Consider the following 17,376-nt stretch of genomic DNA (forward strand, 5'->3'; position numbering starts at 1 on the left):
AAGATGGGGGATGACGGTGTACATCAAATCCATCATAATTTATGCCACAAAAGTGAAATGTACGTTGTAGAGATATGGCTCACTGAGTGGCGTTTGAGGTAGGCACGGGGAAACTAAACAAAAACTTCCAGGATCCTTTATTAAGATTCCATAAAGTGAGTCACAAAAACAGAAAATAAATGGCCATTCTTTGCAGGACAACAGAATACACTGTCCTAACAAAGGCACAACAATGTGAGTTCAGCACAAAAGTCCAAAAATGGAGACTTCACGCAGGAGGACTTCTTAGGGCTGCTTCTCACTTGCGAGTTTCTCGCAGTAGAGCAATGCGAGAAAAACTCGCATTGGAATCGGACACATGTTAGTGAATGATTCAGCTCTCATCTGCGATTTTTTTCTCAGTCCAAATCGGACTGAGAAAAAAAATCGCAGCATGCTGCTTTTTTGCGAGTTTCTCGCACCATTTGTCCCAATGATTTCCTATGGAAGGGGATTAAAAGTAGGATCACACACGCGCACCAGCGTTCACATTTGCGAGTGTGGCAGTAACTGCGCTCATTAAATATTCAACAGATGAATGTGACATCACATTCCCAAAGGTAAATTAAATGACACATGTGTAATAGCTTTTATATAATTAAGATGTTGCATGAAACTAGCAATCGCAAACGCGACACACACGCGAGCAAAAAGCATCGCACTTGCATTGCACTCGCACCTAACGTGAACTAAAATCAGCCGAGTATTTTTCAGCCCAGTCGGACCGATTTTACTCGCATAGATGTGTTTCCAGCCACCAATTCTGGGCGGCTGGGCGGCTGCTGACTGATATTGTTAGGCTGGGGGGCTCCCCATAACGTGGAGCTCCCCATCCTGAGAATACCAGCCTTCAGCCGTATGGCTTTATCTGGCTGGTATTAAAATTGGGGGGACCGCACGCCGTTTTTTTTTAATTATTTAATTATTTATTTCACAGCACAGTATAGACCCGCCCACTGGCTGCTGTGATTGGCTGCAGTGAGACACCTGTCACTCAGCGTGGGGGCGTGTCTCACTGCAACCAATCATAGGCGCCTGTGGGTGGGGAAAGCAGGGAATACGAGATTGTTTAATGAGCGGCCGGCTTTTTCAAAATAGTAAAAGCCGCCGCAGCAGTGTGAATGCCGTGCAGCGCCGCGCCGGGGATCGGGGAACGGTGAGTATGAGAGAGGAGGGGAAAATGACCGACAGACTGTGAGAGAGGGACAGAGATAGTGACGGACCGACCGAGAGAGAATAGAGACCGAGAGGGAGAGACCGACTGACAGAGAATAGAGATTGACAGACATTGTGAGACATCATTCGTTTCCAGTGTTTTAGGAAACATGCGAGAAATGTATTTAGAAAATCGGATGTCACTAGGATGGTGTGAGTGCCGTCCCGTGACATCCGATTATTTACACGCTCCCATAGACTTGCATTGGAGAGACTCGCAGTAGAAACTCGCAAAAAAGCAGCATGCTGCGATTTTTTTCTCAGTCCGATGTGGACTGAGGAAAAAAAACCAAAAAAAACAAAACGCAAATTCGAGCTGAATCATTCACTAACATGTGTCCGATTCCAACCCGAGTTTTTCTCGCATTGCTCTACTGCGAGAAACTCGCAAGTGAGAAGCAGCCCTTACCTCCACACACTGACAGCTATGAATCCACCTGAACTTTCTTATGTCTACCATACCTGGCCCGGAGTCAGTCCAACTCATCTCTCTGACTGCTTGTAAACCTGGCCCTTGTCAATCCTATTAACCCTTTCAGTACTATACGTACTACAGCTAGCTTTCAGGCTTACAACTTAGAGAATAACCACCTCTGCGATACATATTACTCATCCACGACAAGTACTGCGGCCATCTTACAATGTGTATATGTTTCTGGCAGTGGTAAGTTGAAAAATATTCCCACTACGTTAAATAGAGTTTTGGTGGATTTTACTACATTGCCCACTTCATTAAGACAGACGACCAAAACACCAATCTTAATGAATCGGGGGCCTATGTTTCACTGTAAATCCCCCCTTACCAGCGCTAATGCAGCTGCATACCATTACATTTCCATGTGAAAGGAAATTAATCCTCACAAGCCATGTATATGGGCACACAGTTCATAGGAAGCTGAATGAAATTGTACCATGATACCATCCATGATTTATTAACATAAGCTCTGGAGGCAGATCCTCCCGCAGATCAGTGTCCGGCCCATAGATCTTAACTGCTCATTTACACATAAAAAAAACCATGGATTTTTCTGGAAAAAGACATTGGATTGCAGATATCATGGTATCATTTTATTCAGCTTTCTATGGCCTACATGCCCATAAGACTGCTTATGAGAGTTGATTCTACTGACAAGTTCCCTTAAACAAGCGACATCAAGCACTCCTCCAGCTTACTTATATTTCTTCTCTGTCCCACATGTTTTGCTCTTTGATCTAAACATCCTTTTACTACATTCTTTCTACAATTCGGTTTGTAGAGTCAGCATCCTTTTTACAGCTGACACTGGTCATTGGTCCGTATTATTTCAGGAAGCCACTAAACCTAAGCATCTCTCATTCTTCATGTATTATTCTTTTTTTTTCTATCCTAGGTTAGATCCAATTTATCTTCAGCAGAGGATCATGTATAAAACCTTTAGTTTCTTGCCATCTGAATGTTTGGAATACCTTTCACTTCACTTAAAAAGACTGACTTGTTTAATGAGAAAGCGGTTTCTTCAGCCACCTTTTAACCCCTTCAGCCCCGGGGCACTTTCCGTTTTTGTTTTTTGCTCCCCTTCTTCCGAGAGCCGTAACGTTTTTATTTTTCCGTCAATCTTGCCATATGAAAGCTTGTTTTTTGCGTGACAAGTGGTACTTTTAAATTAAACCATAAGTTTTACCATATGGTGTAATGGAAAACAGCAAAAAAATTCCAGGTGTGGAAAAACTGCAAAAAAAGTGTGATGGCACAATAGTTTTTGGGATGTTCTATTCACAGTGTTCACTATATGGTAAAACTGATGTGTGGGTGTGATGCCTGAGGTCGGTGCGAGTTTGTAGACACCAAACATGTATAGGTTTACTTGTATCTAAGGGGTTAAAAAAATTCACAAGCTTGTCCAATAAAAGTGGCGCACGTTTTGTGCCATTTTCCGAAACCCGTAGTGTTCTCATTTTTTGTGATCTATGGCTCAGTGACGGCTTATTTTTTGCGTCTCGAGCTGACATTTCTAATGGTACCATTTTTGCACAGATGCTACATTTTGATCGCCTGTTATTGCATTTTGCGTAAAACTTGCGGCGACCAAAAAACGTAATTTTGGCGTTTGGAATTTTTTTGCCACTACGCCGTTTACCAATCAGATTAATTGATTTTATATTTTGATAGATCGGGCATTTCTGAACGCGGCGATACCAAATATGTGTATATTTATTTATTTAACCATTTAATTTTCAATAAGGGGAAAGGGGGTGATTTGAACTTTTAGGTTTGGTTTTTTTTTAAACTTTTTTTTTTTATTTTATTTTACTAGTCCCCCTAGGGGGCTATAGCGATCAGCAATCCGATCGCTCGTATCTATCTGCTGATCACAGCTATACAGCTGTAAACAGCAGATTCAGTCACTTCCTGTTTCCCTCTGCTCCCGGCCGAGGGAAAGCAAAAGTAAAACTTCATAGCTGCAGGCGTCATCACATGACCCTGTGCTACGATGGCAACCACCGAAAGTCATGTGATCACGCGGTAAGTAACAATCATGGCCGCGCGCATATAGATCTCGCTGCCAGACTTTGGCAGCAAGATTTAAGGGGTTAAATGAAGCGATTCCACTCGCAACATGCAGGCACACATGTCAGCTGTTGAAAACAGCTGATATGTGTGCCGACCGCCGCCGCCTGCCCGCTTAATGGGACACGCTCCATGACGGATATATCCGTCCATGGTCGTGAAGGGGTTAAAATAAGAGTCAAACTTTAGAGATGCCATGGGCTAATCAGTCTTGTCTGAGTAATGATCCACAATTCCACTATTTTGACCAGGGAAAGTGATTGACGTTAATAAATTACCTACATTTTTTAAATGGTATCTTGATAAAAAAAAAAAGAACATAAAATCTTAAAAAAATAGTCTTCAAGATTGCAAACCTTTGCATAGTAAAGTATAAAATAAGTGTTGGTATTCATTAACCATCCACTGTTGAGCAGCTAAACGTTGCAGTTTAATAGCCTGTTTAGACAGGACGATTGCACTTACCATTCACACAGAATGATCAATATGCTATTGTTCTGTGCGCGTAGAACATCATTGTTCTCGGCAGCACATGTTCGGTTTACATGTTCTAGTAGGCGGTTGGGTCCAATGGGTGTCGCTGCTCTCAGGTACTGCGCCTCCTCTCTTCCGTCCATCACCATCCTCGTTCTCGGCTCCTTGTGGATGATGCGTCTTACGTCATCCAGATAGAGGCCTCAATGACGCTCCTGCACAAGTGGACTTTCATCTGCCCTGCTAAGTGCAGATCAAAGCATTGTAGTGCACATGCGTGGGCGGTATTTGACCTTTCCTTATGTCTGCGCATTACAGTACTTTGCGCTGCCCTCAGCATAGAAGGTCAAAGTGCGCATGAGCGCTATTGAGACCTCTGTGTGGATGACGTAGGATGTGTAATCCACAAGGAGCTGGGAAGGAGGACGGTGATGGACGGAAGAAAGAAGGCGCCGGACCCGAGAGCAGTGACGCCCATTGGACACACCGCCCCCTAGGGGAGTATAATAAGGTGTTTTTTACGGTATACAGCGCAGCCTGAGCACTTATATACAGTATCCTAAAATGCTGTATATGAGAGCTTACTGGTGGTAACCGCAGCTTATAAGGGAAAATCTTGGTATGCTCAGTCAAGCTGAGTGCATGTACATGTAGAAGGCTGGTTGAATTGCTCTAGGTCTAGGCCATAGAATAGTTTGTCAGATAGCTAACCATACCATATATTGTGTGCACAATTATTAGGTAAGTATTTTGACCATATCAATTTTTATGCACATTTTCCAAGTCCAAGCTGTATAAAACTGAATACTTGGATGAAGAAGATCAGGTTATATGTATTTGCATTATGAGGGAGAATGAGGCCTAAGGATATAACACCCTTTATCAAGGTGTTCCGAATTATTAAGCAGCTTGCTTTCCGCATGGTAAATGAGCCAAAAAGAGATTTAACTGACTCTGAAAAGTCAAAAGTTGTTACAAGTCTTAGGGGTACTTTGCATACAACGACATCGCAGGTGCGATGTCGGTGGGGTCATGTCGGAAGTGACGCACTTCCTGCGTCGCTCTCGACATCGAAGTGTGTAAAGCCTAGATGATATGATTAACTAGCGCAAAAGCGTCGTAATCGTATCATCGGTGTAGCGTCGGCGAAAACAATAATTACCTTGCTGCGACGGTCCAATGTTGTTCCTCGTTCCTGCGGCAGCACACATCGCGGTGTGTGAAGTCGCAGGAGCGAGGAACATCTCCTACCTGCTTCACCGCGGCTCCCGTCGGCTATGCGGAAGGAAGGAGGTGGGCGGAATGTTTACGTCCCGCTCATCTCCGCCCCTCCCCTTCTATTGGCCGCCTGCCATGTGACATCGCTATGACGCCGCACGGCCTGCCCCCTTAATGAGGCGGGTCGCCGGCCAGTGCGACGTCGCAGGGCAAGGTGAGTGCATGTGAAGCTGGCGTAGCGATAATTTTCGCTATACCAGCTATCACCACATATCGCTGCTGCGACAGGGGCGGGGACTATCGCACTCGGCATCGCAGCATCGGCTTGCGATGTCGTAGTGTGCAAAGTACCCCTTAGGCTAGGGCCCCACTTTGCGTTCTCCTACTTGCAGTTCAGAACGCACGTTTTGGGCTTAATTGATTTGACCAAAGTTGCCTTTTTCAGAAATTTAGCGCTGAAAATGCATGCGTATTTATTGCGTTTTAGATGAGTTTTCAGCGCTTTTTACCCGCTTTTCCACCTGCGTTTTGATAGATGTGTTTAGAACATCAAGACACTGCTAAATAAAGTTTAAATAGTCAAACTCAATGAAAAAATTGGAAAAAAAAGTTACAAATCTATATTTTTGTGAAAAATAATGAAAATAGATTAATTTAATGAAATTATAGCAGTAATATGATATTTAATGCAAAAATTGCAATAATTTATTAAAATTCTTATTTTTAATTGTCGGATTATGTGTGTGTAAAGGGACATATGAAATCATTATTTTGATGTGCAAAAAGCATGCATTTTTGAAGTCCAAAACGCATGTTTTCTGGACTGGAAAAGCAGGTAAAACGCAGGAATTTGCTGGAATCTTGGTTTTTGCCATTTCTCATTGACTTCAATGTTAGCAAAACGCACCCAAAATGGCAAAAACAATTGACATGTTGCTTCTTTGAACGCATGGTTTTTGCCACAAAATATGCAAATTAAACGCAGCGTTTTAAAACGCAAAGTGGGGTCAGAAATTTCACAATTTCCATAAGATAACATGGAAAAACAAAACGCAAGCCATTTGGCCATAAAACGCTGCAGCTCAAAACGCTGCAGAAATGCAGGTTCAAAACGCAAAGTGGGGCCCTAGCCTTACAGCGGGATGCAGCACTCTTGCAATTGCTAAATATTGGGGGGGTTATCACATGCATGAAAGATCTTCACTGCTTGGCTAGTCACTGGAGGCCTTAACGCTCCACTCCATCGGGTTTCTTTACAGCACTGGAGTGGTGCTTTAAAACTAAGTCCCCTGCTTCTAGTGCTATACTTAACCTCCAGTGTTTTCACCCTTTCTCGACGCTGCTCCGTCCCACCATCTTGTGCCGATAACGTCTGACTTCCGGCCAGTCAAAAGTTAAGTCACAAGCTCTTAAAGGGAATCGGTCAAGTGATGTGCTAGTACAAAACTAATAGTATCCTGGAATAGGGCTTGGGCAGCCCTTTCAGGATCAGTAATTTTTATTACTATACCTTTTGTTATCTTTCTGTAAGCCAGCTAGTGAAGCATATGCAAATCCAAGCTGATTATGCATTGCTCCCCATGCCCACCTCCCTCGTGCTGGCATCAGTGATAGTAAAAATCTTCACTGTTATTTAATATCACAGCCGAGATGTGGGCATGGGGAGCAGTGCATCATCAATTTGAATTTACTTATGCTTGACTAGCTGGCACACAACACTGAATTCTCCTATGCTTACAGCAAGATAACAGGAGAAGGTAGAGGCTCTCATAGAGTTGCATTGCTTTGTTACCTCCCGCGTGTTCCATGAAAAACTGGAGCTGCTAGCAGGACACAAATTGCCCGAGACCGACGTGAGCAACGCTGGAAACAAAAGAAGGCGGCGGTAGGAGAGTATAAAACAGAGGGCAGTGGACTTACAATTAAAGCACCACGCCAGTGTGGAAATAAAAAATAAGAGGTTGAGTGGTGCTTTAAAGATGGAATAATAATGACATGGCCCCTTTCTCATCTGGCCTACACCCTATTGATAACTTGTGGGCCCTTCTTGCTTCTTAAACGGCAGTGTCATGATTCCTTCTACTGGTATGTCTGGATATAGTGAGTGACAGTTCAGTTGTCCAATCTTGGGCAGGGGTGTGCTCAGCTGTCAGTTTTGTTGATGGACAGTTCAGCTGTCAATTTGGAGGCAGGGCCATGCTGAATTGTCAGTAAGGTGATAGACAGGTCAGACATTCAGTAAGAGCTGGGGCATGAGATGTTTCCTTCACGTGTCTCCTGTTTGGAGTAATTTCCTTGCTCTTTAGCTGCCTCTCTGACTTCAGTTACTGCCAGTCGTAGCTTTAGCTCAGTGGTGTACCTACCCCGTTGCTCCTCTGCTCATACTGATCTATTGTTTACCCGACCTTCGACCTTGCTTCTGACTATCCATTTGCTGAGACCCTTTGCCTTGATCCACTACCTTCCTGGAATTTAGACCTCAGACCGTAACATGACTACACCGTTGTCACACTCCTTTGTTGACTGCTAGCCCTCCTGGTATCTGACGCCGGGCCTCTTGACTACCTAGTCTATTATTTTGAATGTCAGAAATCTATTTTGTACATTTTGAGATTTTTGGTTATTATACTCACTTTAACAGATGAAAAGAATCAATTGAAATGGGAAAATTTACGTTTTTTATTTAGTTACATTTTGCACACATAGATTTTCTCCTAAAAAAGACAACAGCTCACTTTTACTTTCTTAAATATTCAGGTTTCAGGTTTATTAACCTTTTGAACAGACTGACAGTACTCTAGTTGATCAGTAATAAAATGAATCAAAATACAAATTGACTAATAATTGTGCACACAGTATACAGCCATCCTTAGACTAAAGGCTACTTTAAACGCAGCGACTTCGCTAGCGATGTCGCTCGTGAAAGTACCCGCCCCCGCCGTTTGTGCGTCACGGGCAAATCGCTGCCCGTTGCGCACAATATCGCTAGGCCCCGTCACACGTACTTACCTTCCTAGCGATGTTGCTGTGGCCGCCGTACAGCCTCTTTTCTAAGGCACAGCGACGTCAAACGGCAGGCTTCCAATAGAAGGGGAGGGGCGCAGAGCAGCCGCAGGAAAGACACGTCCACCTCGTTGCCGGAGGACGCGGGTACAGTGTTGTTCGTCGTTCCTGGGGTGTCACACATAGTGATGTGTGCTGCCTCAGGAACGACGAACAACCTGCATCCACAACGACCAACGAGATTTTGAAAATGAACGACGTGTCAACGATCAACGATTAGGTGAGTATTTTTGATCGTTAACACTCGCTTGTAGGTGTTACACGCAACGACGTCGCTAACAAGGCCGGATGTGCGTCACGAATTCCGTGACCCCCAACGACATCTCGTTAGCGATGTCATTGCGTTTAAATGGGCCTTAAGTTCACATGTCCAGTAATAATCTGTTAGGACGGAACCAGCAGCAATCCATTGTCAAAAAGGTTGTGCAAACACAACTTTTTGTCCGGTTTTAAATAACTGATTTTACCTGGATCAGGTTTTTTACATTGGAGTCTATGGAAAATGCATTCGTTAACTGATTGCTATTTAGCCATTCATTTTTCTTTCATTTGTAAAGGATCTGTTTTTGATTACTTGATCAGTTTCAAATGGAAGTTAAATAATCTGTTAACGGATCCATTTTCCATAGACTCCAATATTAAAAAAACAGATCCAGCTAAAATCACTTATACACTTAATATACGGTTTAGTTGCAATTTTGGGATGAGTTGGAGTTTTTATTAATAAGCAGAACGCTAAGAAAATGTTTTCTCCAATCATTTTTTCCATAACATCATAAAAATGCTTGTACAAAATAATGAAATTTAGAAAAAAAACCCCACTATACATATGTAAAAAAATGAAAATATTAGCTCACTTCGAAAAAGACTAACTGTTGGCAATTAAGTAAGCTAGAAGCAAAAAAAAAGAAGCTTTAAATTGTGCTTCAGTACAGGGAAGTTCTCCGCAGAACGCTAAAGTGCAGCTTTACTAGGATTATACTTTAATGTAAAGCTGCAGATTTTGCATTTTCTATTGAATTTCCTATATTACCAAGAATAGAATTTCTGTATAATCCACACAAATTATGCAAAAAGAGCCTACTTTAGCCCCAGTGGATTACCGTATTTTTCACTTTATAATACGCACTTTTGTTCCCCCAAATTTTGCGGGAAAGTAGGGTGTGCGTCTTATAATCTGAATATACAGATTACTACAGGGCCCAGGGGAGGTGGGGGCAGCTCTGGAGCAGTACTGGAGGCTGGTGGAGGCTGGTGAAGGCTGCTGGAGGCAGCGGGAGATCTCCTGCTCCTGCTCATATAATATGCACTGCCGCTGTCCATCACCGTGGTGCTGAAAGCGCATCGCGGTAATGGGCTGGGACAGCGGCGCATATTATATCTGCCTGCACCCCCCTTTGATGGCACATGCCCCCGTGTTAGATATGGCCCCCATGCTGCTGCCCATAGTAAAAAAAAAACTCTTTACTTACCGCCTCCAGCGCTGATCTCCCGGTCTCTCTGCTGCCGCTGTGATCAGGCACGCAGAGATGATATCACTCTGCTGTGCCGATCACATGACCGGCACCGAGAACCAGGAAGTGCAGGAGTTCAGCAGCAGGGAGGGAGACACCGGGATTGCAACGCTGGAGAAGGTAAGGAGAGAGTGTTTTATTTTACTATGGGCAGCCCATTTATAGGGGGCCATAGCAAACACAGGGGAGGTGTGCCATTACATAGGGGGCCATATCAAAACACAGGGGAGGTGTGCCATCACATAGGGGGCCAAATCAAACACAGGGGGAGGTGTGCCATCCATAGGGGGCCATGGGCAGCACAGGGGGACGTGTGCCATCCCTAGGAGGCCATGGGCAGCACAGGGGATGTGTGCCATCCATAGGAGACCTGTGCCATCTATAGGAGACCTGGCCAGCTATAGGGGATGTGTGCCAGCACAGGGGGATGTGTGCCATAAATAGGAGATGTGTTCCATCAATAGGAGACATGTGTCAGCAATAGGGAACGTGTGCCAGCAATAGGGGACATGTGCCATCAATGGGGACATGTGGCATCACTGGGGGACGTGTGCCAGCACAAGGGGGCTACATTCTATATAAGGGGGCCATATCCAGATTAAGGGGGCTAATTTTAGGATGGGGGGGCTATGAGGGACATATACTCTATATGATTTGACGGACACTGGTATTATAAGACGGACCCCATTTAATATTAAAAAAATAATTCTCGGCAGATATTACAGGGCAGAGACTTGCCCCCTTTTGAAGACTTTCAGGCCGCGTTCCCCGGATTGAGATTGAGGTGGCTCGAATACATACAACTTCACTCCTTTGTGCAATCCTGGCTGGGTGGGAAGAGGCCCCCCTCCCCGGATACATCCACCCCATTTGAACACTTATTCCTGCAGAGTTCGCCTCCGACGCACCAGATCTCCCTCATTTGCAATATGATGAACAGGAACCTCTATTCTGAGGACCCCAGTTACATTGGAAGATGGGAATCGGAATTAGGTTTCAGCCTTACTGAGGACGAAAAACGAAAGGCGTATGTGTTCTCCCACAAGATCTCAGTAGCATGCAATGCCCAGGAAAAGAGCTTTAAGCTACTGGCAAGATGGTATCAATGCCCAGTCAACCTCCATAGAGCCTTCCCTGTGGTCCCGGAGGAGTGTTGGCGCTGTGGCTCAGACAAAGGTACGCTGCCACACATTTGGTGGGGTTGTAACAAACTATCCAACTTTTGGACTCAGGTGTTTGCGACCTACAACCAAATGGCAGGAGAAAGCGTAACTCCTTCCATTAAGATCGCCCTACTGTCTATTTTACCCGGTTCACTGGGATACCAAAAGAAGCGCCTGTTGCGGTTCTTTTTGATTGCGGCCAGAGCAGTCATTCCACGACACTGGAGGACCACAGTGACCCCCGGAATAGGGGAATGGCTGACAGAGTTAACGCATCTTTGTCACATGGAGGAACTCTCCTCTTGGGTATCGGGCACAAATGAGAAGTTTACCAAACTATGGCAGCCGTGGATACTGTTCAAGGAGTCCCCTGCATTCAGGAGCCTGTTCTAGTGACAGTGCATAAACAACCCCCATCTTACCTCCCTCCCCAAAACCCTTGTATAAGTCCCCTCCTTCTCCCATCTCTTTCTATTCTGCTATCTACTCACTCTATATCTTGACCACTTTTCTAGTAAGGTTCTTCATATAGACAGGCGGGTCTAGCCCTTTGGAAGCAAAAGGTGACAAACAGTAACCTATGAATATGGTATAGTCACAGATAATCTATCAAAACACGGGTGGAAATACATTCTTGTCAGTAATGCATTATGTAGATTGTATAAACACCAAGGGTAGCGGCCCACCTACGGAACTTGAAGTGGCTAATATTCTCTTATTTTTCTTTCTGTATTCTTATGTTTAATCTGTTTCTGTTATGGTCACCAAATTTGGGGATGCGTCTTATAATCAGGTGCGTCTTATAAAGTGAAAAATACGGTACTTCATGAATGTATTTTTGCAAAAAAGTTTGAGAAAAGCCTAGAGAAAAAAAAAAATTGGCATCAAGTCCAAACCCACCTACAATAAATTCACAGTAAAAAAAAGACCATTTAAAGGAATTGTGCTATCAGAAAATGACATATTTCAGTTAACGGTATATATTTTTTTTCAATGGTAATGTTTTTCCTAAAAAAAAAAAAAAAAAAAAAAAAAAAAAAAGAGAAATCTTGCAGTTTTCACACTGGTTATCAGCTGTGTATATAGGTCTGACTATCATGGGTGTGAAGGGATAACGGAAGACCGGGCTCCTAAACTGGCCCTCAGGTTAGGGGACCCCAGCTGCCACTACTCCTAGCCATAGGTCTAATGGTGACGACGTCTGGGTTGCCTTGCTTGCCCTGCTCCTGGCCAACCCTGATCTAGTACCCCCTCTTCCCCACCCCAGGGTAGGACTGGGACAGGAGTGGTAGAACCCACAGATAGGGACAAACTGGTGAAACCAAAACTCTAGCACAGAACATGCTCACACAGAGTAATTAAACAATAAATGATATGGAGGATAATAAAAAGTACAACCGGAAACAACCAGACGACAGGAAGAATTCTAGAGCACACCAAGTAACACGCAGTAAATCATCAGTTACTGGAACACAATAGCACATGGACCTGTTTCGCGAAAGCTATAGTTGGTGTGGCAAGACAGATTCCTCCAACTTAAAGGTGGGGGGTAACTGTGATAGGTCTCCCACAACATGTGATCCAAAAGGTAACCGGCAGGCTAGCAGAAATTAACTCCTGTTAGTCCGATCACTAATGAACACAGAGCTGGTCGACACCTGAGCCTGCCTGTGCAACTCAGAAGCACCAGAGAAAGTATACTGAGAAGTGTCAGAGTCTGTAGTCTGAACAGCGTCTCATGCCGCCATGACACTAGGCAAGTTTGGAGCCAAACAACGTATGACAGATACCGGTCATTGTAATCCTGTCTCTGCTGATAAGGATGCTGAAAACTTTTCCAGAAGCAATAGGAAGGATGAGTCTAAAAAAGCCCCAAAGTCTAAATGTGAAAAACTGTCAAGTATTCTAATTTTCTTTTTAATAAATAGTGTTATATAAAAGATGCATTTTTTGTAAAGCATGTAGCATTAAAACCTGATTTAAAGAATAAGTAATTTTCTGATGACACATTTCCTTTAAATGGGATTTGGGTGCTCTGTTTTTTCCCATTAATCTACGAACGCTCTCATTATGCATGGCTGTTAATTGCACCAACAAAACCATGAAAAAAGTTCCTATTTTAAAATATCAATCTTTATTAGTCAATTTCTAAAAAACTGTCAGTGCAGTCAAGAGAGGAATAGCCACTTAAAAGTGGTTGGGCGGGTGTATAGGGGGGAAGACACGTGCGCCAGATGTCGATGTTGAGGATATAGGCAGGGGAGGGAGGGGGCCTGTCCTAGCCCTATGAGTTTCCCCTACCTACCAGCGGAGTGTAAACACCCTAATGTACTCGGTGCCCCCGCTCCTCGGCGGCTGTCCCTTACTGTCCCTCCAACCATAAAACCACCATCACCAAAAAAGTGTACGTGAATAAATGTGCAGGTCAAAAAAACCTAAAAAGTCTGGTATGCAGTTTTGTTAATACATATGAGATCAAAAAGTTCCCCAATCAAGGGACACCTTATTCCCAAAAGGATGACCAATAGTACTCTTATTCCCAAGGAACCAAGCCTAACGAGTATGGGTAACCACTCTGTATTATTAATACATGTCCATTCAACATATATCTGATGTCAAGTAGTTCCCCTATGGGGGTGAACTGTAATCACATAATTCCCTTGATAATCAGATGGTACTCCTATCCCATAGGACACAGGCCCACATCGTCAAGGAAACCACTCCCGAATGTAAATACAAATCAGGTAAAGTGGTCTCCCTCTCAAAATTAGACCCAAAATACACTACTTTCCTTAAGGGAGGAAAGCTATGCTTTCATCCTAGGGGAATATCAATATAACTGCACACCAATCTCAGATAAAATATTTGGCACGTTCAGAATGATTGAAGTACTCATTGTACCCCTTTAATCAGGTTATATCATAATACTTATCTTATAATGATTAAAGTACTTATCGTGTCAATAAGCATATCATCTCAGCATATCTCTACGCGTTTCTCCCTCAGGATGTCTGGGGGTTCATCAGGAGATGAGGCATTCACCTCTGATACCACGAATGAGCTAGGACCCAGATTCCTGCGGTCCAGAGTGGCGTTACCAGGCACAGCAACCGTTTCTCCATTGTGAGATCGGTTTTACAGATTGAAATCTATTTTATCTGAGATTGGTGTGCAGTTATATTGATATTCCCCTAGGATGAAAGCATAGCTTTCCTCCCTTAAGGAAAGTAGTGTATTTTGGGTCTAATTTTGAGAGGGAGACCACTTTACCTGATTTGTATTTACATTCGGGAGTGGTTTCCTTGACGATGTGGGCCTGTGTCCTATGGGATAGGAGTACCATCTGATTATCAAGGGAATTATGTGATTACAGTTCACCCCCATAGGGGAACTACTTGACATCAGATATATGTTGAATGGACATGTATTAATAATACAGAGTGGTTACCCATACTCGTTAGGCTTGGTTCCTTGGGAATAAGAGTACTATTGGTCATCCTTTTGGGAATAAGGTGTCCCTTGATTGGGGAACTTTTTGATCTCATATGTATTAACAAAACTGCATACCAGACTTTTTAGGTTTTTTTGACCTGCACATTTATTCACGTACACTTTTTTGGTGATGGTGGTTTTATGGTTGGAGGGACAGTAAGGGACAGCCGCCGAGGAGCGGGGGCACCGAGTACATTAGGGTGTTTACACTCCGCTGGTAGGTAGGGGAAACTCATAGGGCTAGGACAGGCCCCCTCCCTCCCCTGCCTATATCCTCAACATCGACATCTGGCGCACGTGTCTTCCCCCCTATACACCCGCCCAACCACTTTTAAGTGGCTATTCCTCTCTTGACTGCACTGACAGTTTTTTAGAAATTGACTAATAAAGATTGATATTTTAAAATAGGAACTTTTTTCATGGTTTTGTTGTCGATTGGGTTCCTCCCTGTATTTTGAATTTGAGGTATAAAACTGTTAATTGCACCCACACATAAATGATTTCTGCCTGGAAATGCTTTTACACCAGTGACTCAGAACGTAGTTTGACTTTTCCAGAATACGCTGCAGAACAGAAGCATATTGCTGCTTGATTGGGTGATGTTGTGCAGCTATGAATGCTTGGAATGATTATATATATTATATATGTACCAATCAATGTGTTATTCCGATAAGACATAATCATCGGCTTTTTAGAGGAACATTCTTTTAAGTTTCTGAAATCCTCCAGGTTGGTTTCTGTATTTCCATTTATAATACCATTCAGAAACTAGGCTAGAGCTAAGTGATGGCACAGCTAACACGTAAGTGATAATTCATCTTCCTCAAGTAACATGTTCCCATGAGATCACCAGATTCCTGCAGCTTACAATAAGCCAGCCTCTGTTTACCCTGCGGGGCACATACAGCGTCAGGAAGGCAGGCACAGCATTATGGGAGAGGGATGCGGGAGATTGGTGGCAGGGCAGCCAAAGTCAGAGGCAAAGAGCCACAGCAGGAAGGAGACAGTCTCCATGTGCAAATGTGGAAAATGTTATTGCATAGATTAGAAGAATTTCCATTAAAATGAAGAAAGCGAGGATCGATAAAAATACATCAGATACAAGTAGATAAAAATAGCTCGACTGTCCCCCCTGCTCGCAGTCATACAGACAACACCCACACACCATTCATAGTCGTTTGTACCGATGTGAGAAATTTACCTTTGGCTGATTACTCAGTCCCACAGAGAATCTGAAGAGAGAAAACAAAGGTCATTTTACATTATTCTACTGTCGGATTAGTGTCTATAAATATCTGGCTGCTATAGGGATAACATCAAACGCTACTTAAGGGGTGCATTGTAGGTATCTTCATAAAGTAGCCCTCCACACATGCCCCTCCAAACATCATGGGCAATGGTGAGCCGATACGCTCGTTCCTTACCTGCTCAGAGCTAGGCCTAGATTGTTGCTGCAGGCTCGGATTTTGTTCTGGGCTTCGATGTGAGTCATGTTTGAGGTGCTCTCACCGTCAATCTGAAGCAACCAGTCCCCGACATTCACTCCGGCCAGCTCAGCTTTACCCGCTGGAGTCAGCTGTAACAGAAATCGGACAGGTTACTTTTAGATGCAAGAAATATTTACAATGATATCTATCAGGTTACATAGGTCTAGCTTAGACTTTAACTGGGTCTAGACCTCCTTTCAGAAGTATCCTGATCAGCAACACTAAAATCCCAATTAGATGAGCCAATAATTGGGATCAAGCATTTGCAGAAGCACTCGTTTCCAACCATCTAAGGTATTCTGTAGACGACCGTGAGTCTCCCAACCTGATATGACACAGTATCATAATAATAAGTGAAACTATCATGTTCCACTTGGGAAAACCGCGGTCAGTTCATGCATTCCAGTGCGTGATCAGAGCAAGATCCATGGAGGTCTGCATAAGCCCTGAGCAGGCCTTCAAACAATCCACAAATGGGCAAATGCTTGTTTATGGTCAAGCTAGCTTACAAATCATCTTTCTCGGCAGCACATAGTACTATGAATACAGATAACATAACATCATATTCTAGGTGTACAAGACGATTGTACAACCATCGTTCTGTGTGCATAATATTGTGATCAGGCTGCCAAAACAACCGGCGTTTAGCTTGCGTATAGTCGACAGTCACTTAACGGTAACAATCGTGCAATGTGAACCCAACTTAATCGAGGCAGTGACCCTGCTAATGACTGTACTCTATGCACAGAAATGACTGAGCACTCTACGTGTAAGACAGATATAATGGAAAAATACTTCTGCCTTCTAACTCTAAGGGTATGTGCGCACGTTGCTTTTTACCTGCTTTTTTGCTGCTTTTTCTTCTGCGCTGTTTAATGCCAAAATGGATGTGTTCTTCTATTCAAGCAAAGTCTATGGGAGTTTGGGTTTCTTGTTCACACTATGTTGTTCAAAATGCTGCCTTTTTGTGGCAGAACTTTGGTCAAAAACTCAGCTTTGCAGTGCAAAACCCAAATGGCAAAAACAATTGACATGTTGCTTCTTTGAAAAGCTGAGTTTTTGACCAAAGTTCTGCCACAAAAAGGCAGCATTTTGAACAACATAGTGTGAACAAGAAACCCAAATTCCCATAGACTTTGCTTGAATAGAAGAACACATCCATT

At 43.5% G+C, this 17,376-nt stretch overlaps 1 protein-coding gene across 2 annotated transcripts in view; it reads right to left on the bottom strand.

Moving 5' to 3' along the window:
• LOC142303276 (PDZ and LIM domain protein 7-like) overlaps nt 1-17,376 on the bottom strand; it is a 174,361-nt gene that overhangs the window by 85,017 nt on the left and 71,968 nt on the right. For both annotated transcript variants that reach the window (XM_075344519.1, XM_075344518.1), the window contains exons 3-4: nt 16,151-16,302; nt 15,928-15,958 (exon numbers count right to left, since the gene is read on the bottom strand). In XM_075344519.1, the coding sequence (XP_075200634.1) occupies nt 15,928-15,958; nt 16,151-16,302 (183 nt within the window). The remainder of the gene's footprint in view (nt 1-15,927; nt 15,959-16,150; nt 16,303-17,376) is intronic.

The sequence above is a fragment of the Anomaloglossus baeobatrachus genome, chromosome 4, assembly GCF_048569485.1.
Source record: "Anomaloglossus baeobatrachus isolate aAnoBae1 chromosome 4, aAnoBae1.hap1, whole genome shotgun sequence".
Classification (NCBI taxonomy): Eukaryota; Metazoa; Chordata; class Amphibia; order Anura; family Aromobatidae; genus Anomaloglossus; species Anomaloglossus baeobatrachus.